The 15,399-nt window shown below is 43.4% G+C and overlaps 2 protein-coding genes across 8 annotated transcripts in view; both read left to right on the forward strand.

The window, feature by feature from the left end:
• Positions 1-508: 508 nt before the first annotated feature.
• Positions 509-8,979, forward strand: LOC108260724 (serine/threonine-protein phosphatase 4 regulatory subunit 3). The gene is made up of 16 exons (XM_017461197.3): positions 509-943; positions 2,391-2,446; positions 2,589-2,687; positions 2,948-3,571; positions 3,885-3,962; positions 4,069-4,185; positions 4,297-4,416; positions 4,835-4,966; positions 5,061-5,157; positions 5,827-5,868; positions 5,956-6,114; positions 6,204-6,373; positions 6,469-6,608; positions 6,781-6,926; positions 7,055-7,242; positions 8,032-8,979. Exons 1-16 carry the CDS (start codon positions 802-804, stop codon positions 8,134-8,136), a joined length of 2,415 nt encoding a protein of 804 aa, XP_017316686.1. The 5' UTR covers positions 509-801; the 3' UTR covers positions 8,137-8,979.
• A 4,378-nt stretch (positions 8,980-13,357) lies between these two features.
• Positions 13,358-15,399, forward strand: part of ccdc88ab (coiled-coil domain containing 88Ab) — a 53,583-nt gene continuing 51,541 nt past the window's right edge. For 4 of the 7 annotated variants that reach the window (XM_053677665.1, XM_017461200.3, XM_053677663.1 and 1 more), the window contains exons 1-2: positions 13,359-14,163; positions 14,261-14,361. In XM_053677665.1, coding sequence (XP_053533640.1) covers positions 14,101-14,163; positions 14,261-14,361 — 164 coding nt within the window. In that variant the 5' untranslated portion in view covers positions 13,359-14,100. Of the gene's footprint in view, positions 14,164-14,260; positions 14,362-15,399 lie in introns of all 7 variants that reach the window. The other 3 variants (XM_017461204.3, XM_053677664.1, XM_053677662.1) reach the window with 2 other exon arrangements.

Genomic DNA, 15,399 nt, shown 5'->3' on the forward strand with positions numbered 1-15,399 from the left:
GTATAACATTGATATCGGTAATATAAATGACAACGAACCATGCCGACGTCATATCTCATCGTTTGAGCATTCATGAATGAATAAGTGGAATTTAGTGTTAAAGCTAATGCTAGCTAAATCAAATATTTGTCATGAATTGTACATTTGCGAAAGTAAACCCGCATGTCCTTATTAGCTGTAGTAGCTATTTCTTTCTCACATCATAGCGAAACAAGTGAAATCGACTCCCCAAGCATCAGAATCGACTCTCATTTCTCAACGCCTGTGATTGGAGAATCGACTCAGTTTGGAATCGACTCTCAACCCTATCTTTCTTACAAAGCTTTTCAGACGTGACTACAAAATGGCGGACATTTATAAATAGTGCACTAAATAGTGAACGGGCTGCGGTTTTGGACATAGCCGCAGGCCGCGCTTTAATAAGCGTTCTAGTGTCCTAACGAGCGCCTCGGTGGCGCGTAGACACATTCCGACTTGTGGCGAGCTAGGCCTCCTAGTGAGAGCACGAGTCGGTGAATTGTTACGCAGCCTTAAGTACGGGTTACAAGATGGCGGTCGCTGTGTTAGAGCGATAATAGCGAAAAACGACACTCGGGTAGTTTTTGTATTAAAACAAAAAAGCGTACATGTCGGATAACGTTAAGCGTTTGTAAGTCGTCGTTTTTACCTGGTAGCCATTTGTAGTTAGTTACCCAGTAACATGTGGTTGTTAAGTGTGAAGTGTGAAAGTAGCGGTTGAGGAAAAAGAGAGACGTTACGGGGGAAGGATTTTGGGGGGGGTTTCTGATTAAGAAACAAAGCATGTCGGATACGAGGCGGCGTGTCAAGGTGTACACGCTGAATGAGGAGAGGCAATGGGACGACCAGGGAACCGGACACGTTTCATCCGCCTATGTGGATCGGTTAAACGGTATAGCGCTGCTGGTGCGGGCCGAGGCGGACGGTAAGGCTCCGGAGAGCTTGTCTATGCTAAGCTAAGCTAAGTTTGGCTAGGCTAGCCTAAGCTAAGCTAAGGTAGTGCGCGAGCTAGGAAACTATGCTAGCTTCATAACCAGACTTATTCTTATTTTAAATCGCGGTAAATGTAATAATAAACAACTAGAAAACCTAATTGAAATAACGAGCTGACGGTGAGTAGTTAATATTCTTGTAAAAAACAAAACAAAAAAAACAACAGCAACAGCAAGATTTACAATCAACACATAGCTTTCTAGCTAGCAAAGACAACATAAGCTAACCTTCTTATGCTATGACCTAATTATAATCATGTTGTATATTATCAGGACAGTTTAATTATTTTTTAGTTTTCTTTAAGATTAGGAACTGATATAAATAAAACGAAACACGAAGGAACTGTCCATAAAGCTTTATCATGCTTAGCAACTGCCATTCTTCACTATAATAAGCTAATCTAAATATTTACTTCTGTTCATGTGGATTTATTCAGATTCAGTTTGTTGTATTTAAGTCCCCTTTGTGCAGTTAAGTGTAAATGAATACATTAAAATACTAAAGAAAGTGTAATATTCATGATGATGATTATGTGTGTGTGTGTGTGGTGATGTGTTTAAATCAAGAAGGTCAAATAGTCGTTTTATTAACATAGAGGCAGTATTTGCATTTAAAATATTTTGTAATGTAAAAGTTCTTCTTTAGGGATGTGATGAGATTTAATAAGCCGTGTTGATTGAATTGTGTTGCCGTGAGGTGAAATAAACGAAAGAAATTCAGCCAAAGTGTGTGCATTGTGAGCAACAGTTCAAATTTTAGAGAGAGAGAAATCCAGAAGAATAAAGTGTGTATAAAACAATAAGCACATAACCTTTCGAACCTTTTTATCTCTTTCGGCTTTTAACTTGTTTAAGTATCGGCGTTTGCAAATCACGACTTGTTAAAAATCCCTCAGATTTGACCCGTAACGCGGCATAACCGAATAATTTAAATCGCACGCGTACGCTTGTGCGACTTCACGAAGGTTCGATTACGAAAGGAAATCGTTTTTTCATATTTCCGATTAGAAACCTCAGCGAACTCGTCTTAGAAATGTTACTTCACAAGTAAGGCTGGGCGATGTATCGATGTAACATCCGTATCGTGATTACGCGATACACTTGATTGAGATATCGTCGGATTTTTAAAAATCGTTCTATATTTTTTTTTGTGCATTTGTAGTTATTACACATTAAGCACATTGAACTTTGTCTCTGTAGACATGGAAGAAAAGCATCACCAGACTCGGTTTAACCGGGTTTATTCTGTTTTGTTTTGCACACGGTTTGTTAGCCAGTTTTTATACGCATCGTAGAAACGTCCTCGAGTATCGCGATCAAGTCGCTGTCCGTGTCGAGTTTGCGATCCTAACCGTTCTTTCTTCTGTTCGTCTTCCTCAGGCTCGCTCTTACTGGAGTCCAAAATCAACCCGAACACCGCGTATCAGAAACAGCAAGTGAGTGACTCCCGTCGTTTTCGTGGACCCGCTCCTGTTCTCAGCTCGTGTTTCGCCTGTTTAGTTTGCTGTCGTGATCCTGATTCACGCCGTTTCTCAGATTTGTGTGTGGCTTTTTTTTGTTGTTGTTGTTTTGTTTTAGGACACCCTTATCGTTTGGTCCGAGGCGGAAAATTATGACCTGGCTCTGAGTTTCCAGGAAAAGGCCGGCTGCGATGAAATCTGGGAGAAGATCTGTCAGGTAAAAGGTTCTACGCAGGTTCTCCGCGGTGGAGAAATTCAGTTTAACGATACTTTTGACGTTGATAAGGCTAAACCCTAGCTATCTCCAAAATCCCGCCGCGTCCAGTCGGAGTTAAAGGTATTTAAAAAAGATGTTACGATACTCGTGATGCCCTTCTCCGGGTCTACACCTTGTTACCATAACAACCAACAAACGCATCAGATCTGCTGATTCAAATGTGGGCACGCAGCAAAAAAAATGTTTTTTTCCCCGTTTAGGTACAAGGTAAAGATCCGTCTGTAGAGATCACCCAGGACCCCATCGACGAGTCTGAGGAGGAGCGCTTCGAGGAGATCCCTGAGACGAGCCATGCGGTGGAGCTTCCCGCCTGCGAGCTCCCGCGCCTGGAGGAGATCGCGGACCTGGTGACGTCGGTCCTGTCCTCTCCGATCCGCAGGGAGAAACTGGCGCTGGCGCTGGTGAGCGACGGCTACATGCAGAGGCTGCTGCAGCTGTTCAGAACGTGCGAGGAGCTGGGCGAGCACGAAGGTCTGCGCCACCTGTACGAGATCGTACGCGGAGCGCTGTTCCTCAACAAAGCGGCGCTGTTCGAGGTCATGTTCTCGGACGAGTGCATCATGGACGTGGTGGGCTGCCTGGAGTACGACCCGGCGCTGGTCCAGCCCAGGAGGCACCGCGACTTCCTCACCAACACGGCCCGCTTCAAGGAGGTGATCCCCATCACAGACTCGGAGCTCAGGCAGAAGATCCACCAGACCTACCGCGTGCAGTACATCCAGGACATCATCCTGCCCACACCCTCCGTCTTCGAGGAGAACTTCCTGTCCACGCTCACCTCCTTCATCTTCTTCAACAAGGTGGAGATCGTCAGCATGCTGCAGGTGACACGGCTCACATTTTTATTATTATTATTATTATTATTTGTAAATGGAAGTCAAATGAAATGTTTGGTGCAAACTACAGGCAGTGGATGATGATCTTTCTGTATATATTTCTACATTTCTACACCTGAGTGCTCTCAAGCAGTCATCTATAACTTCCTGTTTTGCTGGGTTGAAACAGGAAGTTGCAGACGAGGTGACTGAGAGGACAGATCCCCATTTACGGCCTAATTTGCATATTGTATTGCGTAGTATGTATTTAAGATCTTCTTCTCTGCCCCCCCCCCCCCCCCCCCCCCACCGTGCTCTCTAGGAGGACGAGAAATTCCTGACGGAAGTGTTTGCTCAACTCACGGACGAAGCCACAGAAGACGGGAAAAGGAGAGAGCTGGTAGGATTACGATCATTACCACCGAAACACGCTGTCTGTGAGCTCTAGTGTAACTGAAGTGTGTGTGTGTGTGTGTGTGTGTGTGTGTGTGTGTGTGTCTCTTCAGGTCAACTTCTTCAAAGAGTTCTGCGCTTTTTCGCAAACGCTCCAGCCGCAAAACAGAGACGCTTTTTTCAAGACGTTGGCGAATCTAGGAATTTTACCTGCGCTGGAGATTATTATGGTGAGTTGATTATCGCTAGGTGTGAAGGGGGCGGAGTCTAACCTCGAACGTAATGTAATATAATCTACTGAAATCTTTATTTTATTTTTTTATTTATTTATTTTTTTGAAGGGGATGGACGACCTGCAGGTGAGAGCCGCGGCCACGGATATCTTCTCCTACCTGGTGGAGTTCAGTCCGTCCATGGTGCGAGAGTTTGTGATGCAGGAGCCACAGCAGGCCGAAGATGACGTGAGCGCAAACAGCGTTTATAAAGGATACGTCTACAAATAGTTTATGGATATAAAGTATCATTAGCAAAAATCACAGCCTCACAAGTCACACTTATGATTAGGAGGAGGAGGAGGAGGATGACTACGCTAGTTAGTTAGCTGATACTAGCTAAAGTTGGTGTTGAAGAGTGTTGCTATGGTTACAGTGCGTGCGAGTGTGACAGCACTCTTAGTCTAGATTAGAAACGCGATCGCCTGATTAAAACTTTAAAAAATTTACTTTTTTGTTTCAGACAGAATGTGATTTTTTAAAAAATACCTCTACTACTACTAATAATAATAATAATAATAATTGAGCCATAACGGAGTGCTCCGAGTATTCAGGAGATACCAAACACCTTCATCATCTGAAAGCTCGAGTGTGTGTGTGTGTTCAGGATGTCCTGCTGATCAACCTGGTGATAAAGCAGATGATCTGCGACTCGGATCCCGAGCTGGGCGGAGCCGTGCAGCTCATGGGGCTCCTCCGTACCCTCATCGACCCCGAAAACATGCTGGCTCCGACCAACGTGAGTTCCTCTCTCGCCCCGGAGACCAGCGTCTAGGCATAATTCTGTACACGATCCTGTAAACTAAGCACGATTTCCTGTTTGAACCCCGTAGAAAACGGAGAAGACCGAGTTCCTCAGCTTTTTCTACAAGTACTGCATGCACGTCCTCACCGCGCCGCTGCTGGCCAACACGGCCGAGGAGAGGAAAGGTGAGGTGTACCGACCGGGGTCTGTAATTCAGTCGTGTTGTCTGTTCCCTTTTGTTTTGTTTTATCGTTATATTCGTTACTGAACGCAAACACTCGGCATAGAAATATATCCGTACAAAAACGAACCCTGAAATAAACGGCAGCGTTTTCGCTTCACGGTCTGATAAAGCTTCGGTCGGATGTGTGTTTGCGAGTCCGTGTTCACTTTAATGACTCGTGAAATCACTTTTAGGAATGAAAAGTACGTCGGTGCTGCCGCATAACGGTGGAAGATATTTGCGTTTATATATTATACACTTTCTGTTTATACGATGTTAATGAAGAGTCTTGGGTACTTTATTGAAAAGCACGTTTATCTTTATTTGAAAAGTCCTTACCCCGCCTCCCACAGTTAGATTCCAGCGACTGACCCGATTAAATCGGAACGTGCGTTGAGTCCTTTTTAAACCGCACGCTAAACCTCGAGGAACATTTATCTCGCTTTAACGTTCGCGTCCTCCGCGTTTTATTTATCGCCGCTCGGTATATAAACGGAACGAAGGTTGCTTTCGTCCCGTACGGTTATAAAAGTGTTCATTTTCTCATTTCGGTTGTCCAGTAGATATGGCTTTATACAGGTTGTTGTGACGTTTCGGTGTTAAATTTCTTCCCACTTTACTTGTTCCACAGATTTACCAGAAGGATCTACGAAAGTAAAGCCGGTTTGTCCAGGTAAACGCATGACGTTTCTGCTTCGCCCTGGCTAACCTGTTGCTTTCTCCAGTTTCGCTTTAAAACCCGTCGTCTTTTCCGCTCCAGACAACTTCCAGACAGCTCAGCTTCTCGCTCTGATCCTCGAGCTGCTGACGTTCTGCGTGGAGCACCACACGTACCACATAAAGAACTACATCATGAATAAGGACCTGCTGCGGAGAGTGCTCGTGCTCATGAACTCCAAACACACCTTCCTCGCCCTCTGTGAGTCCCTGTGACCCTTAAGTGACACGATCAGCTTAATTAAATGCATCGTAGGGCGTGTCCTAACCCGTTCTTGTGTACTTGCGAAGGTGCCTTGCGTTTCATGAGGAGAATAATAGGACTGAAGGATGAGTATTATAACCGCTACATCATCAAAGGGAACCTGTTCGAGCCCGTCATCAACGCTCTGCTGGACAACGGGACGAGATATAACCTCCTCAACTCGGCCATCATCGAGCTCTTCGAGTTCATCAAAGTGGTGAGAGCGTGAGGCTTTTTTCTGAAAACGCGCTGACCTAAAGTGAACACGTTAACATTCATTCATTCATTTATTTATTTATTTACCGTTTTCAGGAGGACATCAAGTCGCTCATCGCTCACATCGTCGACAATTTCTACAAAGCACTCGAGTCCATCGAATACGTCCAGACGTTCAAAGGCCTGAAGGGTCGCTACGAGCAGGAGAAGAACAGACAGAGCCGAGGGCTCGGAAGGTCAGATCCGCTCGCTGTGAAATCTTCGACGTCACGGCGCGGTTCGAATATCGCCGTTTAATTTACTCCGCATTACCGTAATTCTCCCGGAGTAACACGCCTGCAGTAAATACCCCCGATATAGAGCACGTCTGTGTAATCCTGAACCCGGTGTTCACTCTGAAATCCGCAGGTATCGCCGTGACGCCCGGTCCGTAGACGACGACGAAGAAATTTGGTTCAACGAAGAAGACGACGAAGACGAAGCGGACGCGGGGGTCGAGAAGAGAGTCGAAGACTTTCCGGAAAGCTACGGAAAGTTCATGGGGGCCAAAAAAGGTATTCCGAATATTCCCGCTGTGTGTGTGTGTGTGTGTGTGTGTGTGTGTGTGTGTGTGTGTGTGTGTGTGTGAGATTCTGACGGGTGTTTTTTTTCTACATCGCACACTTCTCTCGTCTCATTACAGTTAAAGAAAGCGAGGACAAAGAGAACCTCCCGAAGAGGACGCAGTCCGGCAGCTTCAAGTTCACCATCTCGCATTCTGCAGCCGCTGCCAACGGAAACAACGAGAAACCGGCGCCGTCGGCGTCCCCCGCCAGTCCCAACGGCTCCTCAGCCAAGGGTGCATCGGTGGCCTCGACACCCGTGGTCAAGGTGGGCGTGACTCTCCTTAATAGAACTGATGGATTCATTGTGTTTATGGGAATAATCAGCTGTATTTTTAAAAAAAAAAAAAAAAAAAAAGAGAGAGAGAGAGAGAAATTTACAGACAATCTAGTCAGGTTATTTAAATGTATACTGTTACTAATTAAAATTTCTACACATTGACACTGGTTTTATTTTCCATTCTTCAACTAAACCTCCAGTCAAACTACAAAAAAACTGAACAATTTAAATAACTCTCGGTTTTCTCCGAAAGATGTTCAAATGAACGCTGATTCGTGCTGCAGCAGTTTGACTCACTTCAAGCTAGGTGTAGGACAGGGGTGATTTTTAAAATGTTTTTATTTAATTTTTTTTTTTTTGAATTTTTTTTGAATGTAACTTAATTTCGCTAACCAACCTTTAGAACTTTATTCTTATTTAACTCACGGTTAGAGTCGACGTGACATTTATTTATAACAGAGACGTCCAAACGAATAAAAAAAACACTTCAAATAACTCGGCAAATTTTCTCAGTGATAGTTTCGCCTCTAGAGGCCGCTCTCGTTCTGTTTAGCTGCGGCGGACTCTTCTCAGCCGCTCCCGGTCGTGGATTTTTGCCGATAACGGTAGTTCCAGCGAAACCGAAGTCTAATTTATAGACACGATAACTTTGGTGATAATATTTTGTTTTCATAGTACAAAAATAATTTTTGGCTCGCGGTGTCTGTGCACACGTAATAATGTGTTTTTTTTTGGTCGTGATCTCTCTCTTTCTGTGCGTCGGTGTTTGTTGACCAGGCGGGACTGGTGGGTCTCGTGGACTACCCCGACGACGAAGACGAGGAAGGAGAAGACGAGGACGACGACCTGGCTCCACGAAAGCGTCCGCGTCTGGGCTCGTAAAAACGCGCCCCGCGATCCCACGGTGCCGAAGAGTCCCAGATTTAGGGGAGCTAGAGGATTAGGACACGACCCGAACTCTCCTGCTTCAGCACAACCATCAGACACGAGCACCAGAGCAGCCGTGCCACGCCGCGGTCACGCGACCCCTCTCCGTTTTCTTTCCTTTCCCTCGTGATCTGGACGTGCCGAGCTGTACGAGCAGGAATGCCGAACTTCTTCATCACGGCTGGAGCTTCTTTTTTTTTTTTCTTTCTTTCTTCCCCTTTTCCACCAGAGAGCCGTTCAGCCTAGCAGGACTAGCTACTTAGAAATAGAAGACTGATTGGCTGAGCCTACTGATGTGGTCGGGTCGAGGGAACAAGATTAAATAAGTGTGTGGGGATGGGGGGAGGGGTTGGGTGGCAAGACCAAAAGGAAAAAAAAATAAATAATTAAGCTCAGAAAAGGTCTGAGGAGCAGGACGTGGACGTTGTCTGTGTCCTTTGACTTGAATCTAGAACCTCACGTTTATGAATTTATCACCAGTAGTTGTACAGCAGTACTATCCCCCCCCCTTTTTTAAAATTGTTTACTTCAGTGGTGTTTTTTTTTTTTTTTTTTTAAAAAGATTAAAATGCCAGTGTACGTTGTTTTCCCTCTCTTTTGGCACGCATTAACGCGGGGCGATCGTCTACCCCCACCCTTTTTTTTCTTTCTTTTTTTTTTTTTCTTTTAAAAAAAAAAAAAAAAATCACGTTTGTTTTATTCGTTGAAGAAAACTTCAGTGGAAGAAGTTGTGATGCTGATTTTAATAACGTATATTAAACATGTATTAAACTGCAGTAAAGTCATTTTGCAGATGAACGGAACATGTCCGAGCGTGTCTGTGTTACGTCTAATTCAGTCAACGAAGACTTCTCGGAGGAGTGCAGGCTCCGCTCCTCCACGACGGATTTATCACCAGCACACAGTGTTTTTCCTTTTCTTTCTTTCTTTCTTTTTTTTTTTTTTTTTTTAAACAAACACAAAGCAAGCCATATAAGGCAGTTCCTGTCACTCTTTCAGGTTCATAGTTTGCGGTTAAACGACGAATTTCACCAGCTCTGAAGATCGTCCGAGCGTCTCGGTTCGAGCGGGAACCCCGGTGTCGTAGAGCACAACCGGATAGACGTTCTAGGCTGGGTATTGAAGGCTTTGTTTTTGTTTAACACCGTAACCTCCATGAAAACTGTATACATTTCACATGTGATGATTTTTGGATTAAATCGGCCTTAAAACAAGTGGACCAGTTTAATCACGGCTTCTTCTTGCGTACCGTTTTAGAGGTGCGATTTCTAAAGTGTTTCTAAATCTCTAACGAGTGTAAATGGACAAAGAAACCATAAAGCTCTGATTTTTCCCCCCGATACTGAAATGTAACGGATATATATGCTGAATTTAGACATTTTCGTTATGTTTCTTAAATCCTTTCTGGCCCGGAAACAAACTCCGCCCACCTGCCCAGCCCCTGAAGCCGAGATGGAGGACCGCAGCCTGTTTTTGTTGTGATCGAATACACCTTTCAGTCAGCAGAGGGACTACAGTGGGGGTGAAGGAGACCGTGTGTAAACTAAACTATCGGTTTTCCCCACAGTTCCGTGCTAGAAGTGGACGCTGAGCCTATCACATGAATAAACGTGTCCCTATAACCTCACACGGCTCCCGATAAACAGGTCATGCAGCAAGACGACGACCCTAAACACACGAGTCGTCCCACCAGAGAACGATTAAAGACGAATAAAGTGAATGTTCCGGAACGGTCAAGTCAAAGTCCCGACCTTAATCCAGTCGAAATGTTGTGGAAGAACCTGAAGCGAGCGGTTCGTGTGAGGAAACCCACCAACATCCCAGAGTCGAAGCTGTTCCGTCCTGAGGAACGTCTAAAACTCCTCCGAGCCGACGTGCAGGACCGATCAACACTTACCCCAAACGTTTACCTGCAGTTACTCCTGCACAAGGAGCTCACGCCACATACTGACAGCAAAGGTGCACATACTTTTACCCCTCACAGATATGTAATACTGGATCCTTTCCCACAATAAATAATAATGACAGTATAATATTTTTGTCTCATTTGTTTAATCAGGTTCTCTTCATCCACTTGTAGGACTCGTGTGAAACTCTGATGACGTTCTCGATTAGTCTACATGGTCTAGTACAATATGAAAGTAGCTTCACGCCGTAACAGTCGTGTGTACGTTTATTATACTGAGTATATGACACACGGGGCGTGGTCATTGTGCTGTGTCTTGTGTTTAAAGGGGCTTTAATGAGGAGACAGAGATTTCGTCCTTTCAGGAACGTTGTGAAATTGTTAATGATAACGGTGACGTTTCTATTTTCACCCTCGACGCTGTGTCATCTACAGAGAAGTAAGGAATGACCAGCGCTCAGTGGGAGGCTAGTTAAAGAAGTCCACCCACAACGATGAGAGACGACCCGAGCGCTGTGGATGAGACGGGCTCGGCCCTGACCGTGAAGAGGATGTGCTGCTGTTGCTTAGTGATCGCCGGGGCAGCGGGTGGTCTATTGTTGGCATGGCAACAGATGAACACTGTGGTTTTCCAGTAGAAATCGCAGATGCCATTCCCCCCTTCCCTACGGCTCTGTGTTTTATAAGCTGTAGTGATTCTGCAGTAATTGCGTGTCGTGTCATGCCACGCGGAGCGCTATATACATCGGTTTTACGCTTGGACGACGACGAACGGTGATGCTCTGGAGATATTAGAGCAATCTAATTATGCAGACTTTGCATTATCTTAATGTGAAGCTGTCATCGGTGTCATGCCTGAGCGGTTACTACCTTCACCTCCATCCTGTGTAATTTCCTGCCCTAATGCCTGAATACACCAACATGCTGGTTGGTACTTTATACCATCTATATTTTACTCTCCAGCATAGTCATTACAGTCTCTACAAGACGGAGGAGAAATTGCTTTCACGTCACTGTAATCTCATGGACCTCGTTATATATTTGACGTGCATGATGTGTTATTGTAAAGAAAATGATTTCAAAAATAACGTCCAGTTGCTCTCCTCACCACCAGGGGTCAGTGATCACCCGATCAGGAACAGAAAGAGGGTGTGTCTGAAACACAAGGCAGCTGTCTGCAGCATCAGTGACTAATGAGTAGCCACATAATCAGTGCTGTGTAGGAAGGAAGGAAGAGTTAAGGACCTAGGCTTACATAATGATATGACATTAAATGAAAGGGTATTCTGGGAAATCCCATATGCTAATTATATTCGTTACAGATTTTAAACAGTAACAATTTAGAAAGCATTTCAGTTTGCAGAGTTCTGGCGTAGGAAAAGTGGGCAAAGTTATGATACGGTGTGGTGCGATACTTTTTTCCCGTACACGATATAATATCATCATGAGATTTGCCAAACAACTGAAGTGTGGAGAGAGAGAGAGCGATTCCCTACGCTAACCCGTCTCGTCTTCGATTTGTAATGCCGCTATACACACGATCGGAATGATTCGAGTAGGACAAGGTGGTAACTCAAAATGTATGGGTTTTAGCTAAAAAAAAATAATACAAATTCACTTTACCTAGCTAGTGATGGGCAGAATCTTGGTTGTGATGATAGCATTAATATAGTTTGGCTAGCGTTAAATAATCTTAACCAATCAGAACATGACGATGAAAACTGAGCCTCAAATTTGTTGGGGTGTTTTTTGTTTTTTTTTGGTTTATGTTACTTTTTTAAACAACTGTGAGGAAAACGTTTGAGGAAACGTGTTCTACGGGTGCGGAATAACACCGATGTGTGCTGTTAAACCAAAGATCATCAACGACGGCGTGTTCCGATCAAACGGTTTTACTGTTCGCGTCATGAGGCGTTTTATTCCGCTCGTACCGCCGCATTTTCCCAACGATTGCAATTCTCAAGTGACGACGTGTTTTTTTTTTATTCGTTTCTAGTTACATTTAACGTTGTGAGGCAACTTCCACAAAACAAGTTCACCCCAGTTATCGCTTTCGTTGTAGTCGTTCCCTGACTGACCAGCCTCTCTTTCTCTCTCTCTTAAAATTAATAAGACGAGAGAAAGAAAAGAAAAAAAACCCTACAGCATGTCATTTTAGTGATGTGCTGCGAACATATATACAGTGGTGCTTGAAAGTTCGTGAAGGTTTTAGAATTGGCTGCATTTCTAAATGTATCTATGAACGGAGACGTCATCGGTCCTAAAAAAAAGTAGACAAAGAGAATCCGATTAAACAAATGAGACAAAACTTGGGTCATTTATTTATCGAGGAACATGATCCAGTATTACAATATTATCTGTGAGTGGCGAAAGTATGTGAACCTCTAGGATTAGCAGTCAATTAAACGTGTGTTGAAGCGCTAGCGTGTGTCGTGTGACGAACACTGACTAGCGGCTACATGGCGTCGTCTTCAGTTTACGTGTATATTCGTAAATGCTTGTGTTTTTGATAAGGATAAGGGTGTGGAGATGTGCATCGGTCACGTCAGCATTTCCTTTAGCTTGTAAAAAAAAAAAAAAAATATATATATATATATATATATATATATATATATATATATATATATACACACACATTTTTTTTTTTACAAAGTAACGTATCAATGTACTGTACAACAAACAATGCAAAACTATATATATATATATATATATATATATATATATATATATATATATATATATATATATATTTATATATTTATATAAATAAATTAAATACAAAAACAAATGAAATGGTAAGACTGATGCAAAATCTCAAATGGATATAATTGAAAAATAAAATAAATAAAAATAAATAAAATAAATAAAATAACAAAATTAAGTAAGTAAACAAGTAATAAACAAACGAACGTTCAAAAAAAAATGAGTTCATTCCTACAATTTCCAACAAAGTCAACAAATTAATGGCACTCTTACGTGTGATGGATAAATTTTAATGAACTAACAAAACAAAAAAAAAACACCCCACGACGTTTATTTATTTATTTATTTATTTATTTATTTATTTATCTATCTATTTATGTATTTAAATTAAAGTTTAAATTGAACTGACGCCGTTCGAAGCGTGAGACCCTGAAGCTTATATACTAGTGGGCGGGGCCACAATAATACAACCGTCCTGCAGAGGCGGTGCTTAGTGAGTCCGGAGGCGGGGTCTGGTGTAGGGTGTGGGCGGGGCTTATCCGGGTCTTCCCTCGGCGGACTGCAGTGTGTGGTGTACCCTTTGAGGAGCGCCGTCATGGAAACGCAGGCAGGAAATCAGCTCTGCCAAAATCCACATTCCTGGGATATTCATTAAAAGATTTTTTTTATTTTTTTTAAAAATATATATATAAAAGAAGCGTGGAAATAAGGGACGACTGGAGAGACTTACACACCCTGGGATCATTTATTTCTATTTAACCTGGTGGATGTTTTTTTTTTTATTATTATTATTATTTATATAAATATACAGAAATTCCGTATTGTTGGAGGATCTACTTGATTTCTGTCTGGGGTGGTGGTGGTTGTTTTTGTTTGTTTGTTGTTGTTTTGTACGACTCGGTGTGTTTGAATGGCTTGAGGACGTTTTCCCAGCCGCCTCAGACTCAGTGATGTCCAGATGCTTTGTTTACTCTTTAATTTGACCGTTTGAGCATCTGAGGATGTGATTAAATAATAACACAGTATTTAGACAAAGGCTCCACAGAGAGGAGAACGAGATAGGCGCAGAGTTCTTTCCCCGTTTCTCCCAGTATGACCGGAGGAGCGTTTGCGTCTGTGTTTTGCGGGTATTTATGGGAAAGCATTCATTCAGAATAAAAATGAGCCCCGTTCAATTAGGCTGAACTCCTCTGGAGGTACAGGAAACGCTTTTTTTTTCTTTTCTTTCTTTTTTTTTAAAAAAAAACAAAAACATATCTCTCTTTTTAATTTTTTTTTTTTTATTTTTTTTTGGTGTTGTATTGGAGAAAATGGACAGTGAAGTATTCACACCTCAGCTGGAGCAGTTTCTGCTCACTCCTCTGGTGGCATGGGTGAGATGAAGCATTTTCCCCCCTTATTCTTATACTTCTAACATGCATGTATACGTGTGATGTTTTCCAATGAACGTATATTTACGATGCGTTGTAGGTGAAAACAGTGGTCCAGCCAAGCCCAAGCGACCGAAGCAGTCTTTCTCTGTACATGGAGTTAGTGGATGGTTCCTACCTCAACGAGGTCATGTTGAGGATGTAAGTCTCTCTATGCTGTTTTATCTCCTAATATATCCGCCTTTTCACCTGGTTTTGCTCGGCACGGCGTGTCAACCCAGAGTGCGAGGGTGTTCTCGTCCGTTCGTGACGCTGATGGTGCTCAGACCGTGTCTCAACAAGAACCCGCTCCCATTGAGAGGCGATTAAGTCGAGGATTAAATCTCCAGCGGTGGTAGTGTGGTGTTGTTTTTTCTTTCTTTCTTTCGTTCTTTCTTTCTCTTCTTCTCGTTGTGAGGTCTGAACGCCAATCACGACCCGCTCGAGCACATCTGTAGTCTTCAGACGTCCGTACAGTCGATGTTATGAAGGTCGGCGCGTGAGAAGGCGCTCGTCAGGAATGCCACGCTTTGTGAAGACGTTGTGCCTGAAGGGATTCTCCTAAGGTTTCCACAGGGCTCGAGAGGAACCGTGGGCTTTGTTGGCTGGCGTACAGTGTATTCAACGCTCAATAGGGTTATAGTGAGCTTTTCATTCTTTTTTTTTTTTTTTAAATGCCTTTCTGTTCTAACAAATAAGGGAGGATTTCTGGATGGGATGCGATCGTCGCGTGGTTAATCTTTTAAGGAGCTTTGCACGGGTCCTTAGATACTACGTTCCCCCTAGCAAGAGCGGTCCAAAGTGACGGGAGATCGTTCGCCGTCTACGTACCGAGCCGTGATTTCATCGACAGGCGACGTTCTCGTCGAGATCTCCTCGATTCTATGCAAATTTGGGTCGACAAACCAAAGCGACAAATCCGATCAGTTCTTCAGAGCGGATCTCATGCCGTACGCGTGGTCCGAGTTTTCTTCAGTTCGCACAGCTTTAGTTCCTAGCTGCAGGAAGCTTAAAAAACCAAGACACTGTCGTTGGATTGGTCGGCATCGATCGGTCTTTTCCGGTCTATAGTAACATCGATGATATTGATCGTAGACATCATTTCAGTGTCCAGAAAAATGAGCTTCTGGATGAAATCTAGGAATTTCACTAACGTTAATAGAGATGGAGGTTCGTTAGGGTTGTTTTTTTCATATCCTT

The sequence above is a fragment of the Ictalurus punctatus genome, chromosome 29, assembly GCF_001660625.3.
Source record: "Ictalurus punctatus breed USDA103 chromosome 29, Coco_2.0, whole genome shotgun sequence".
NCBI classification, from domain to species: Eukaryota; Metazoa; Chordata; class Actinopteri; order Siluriformes; family Ictaluridae; genus Ictalurus; species Ictalurus punctatus.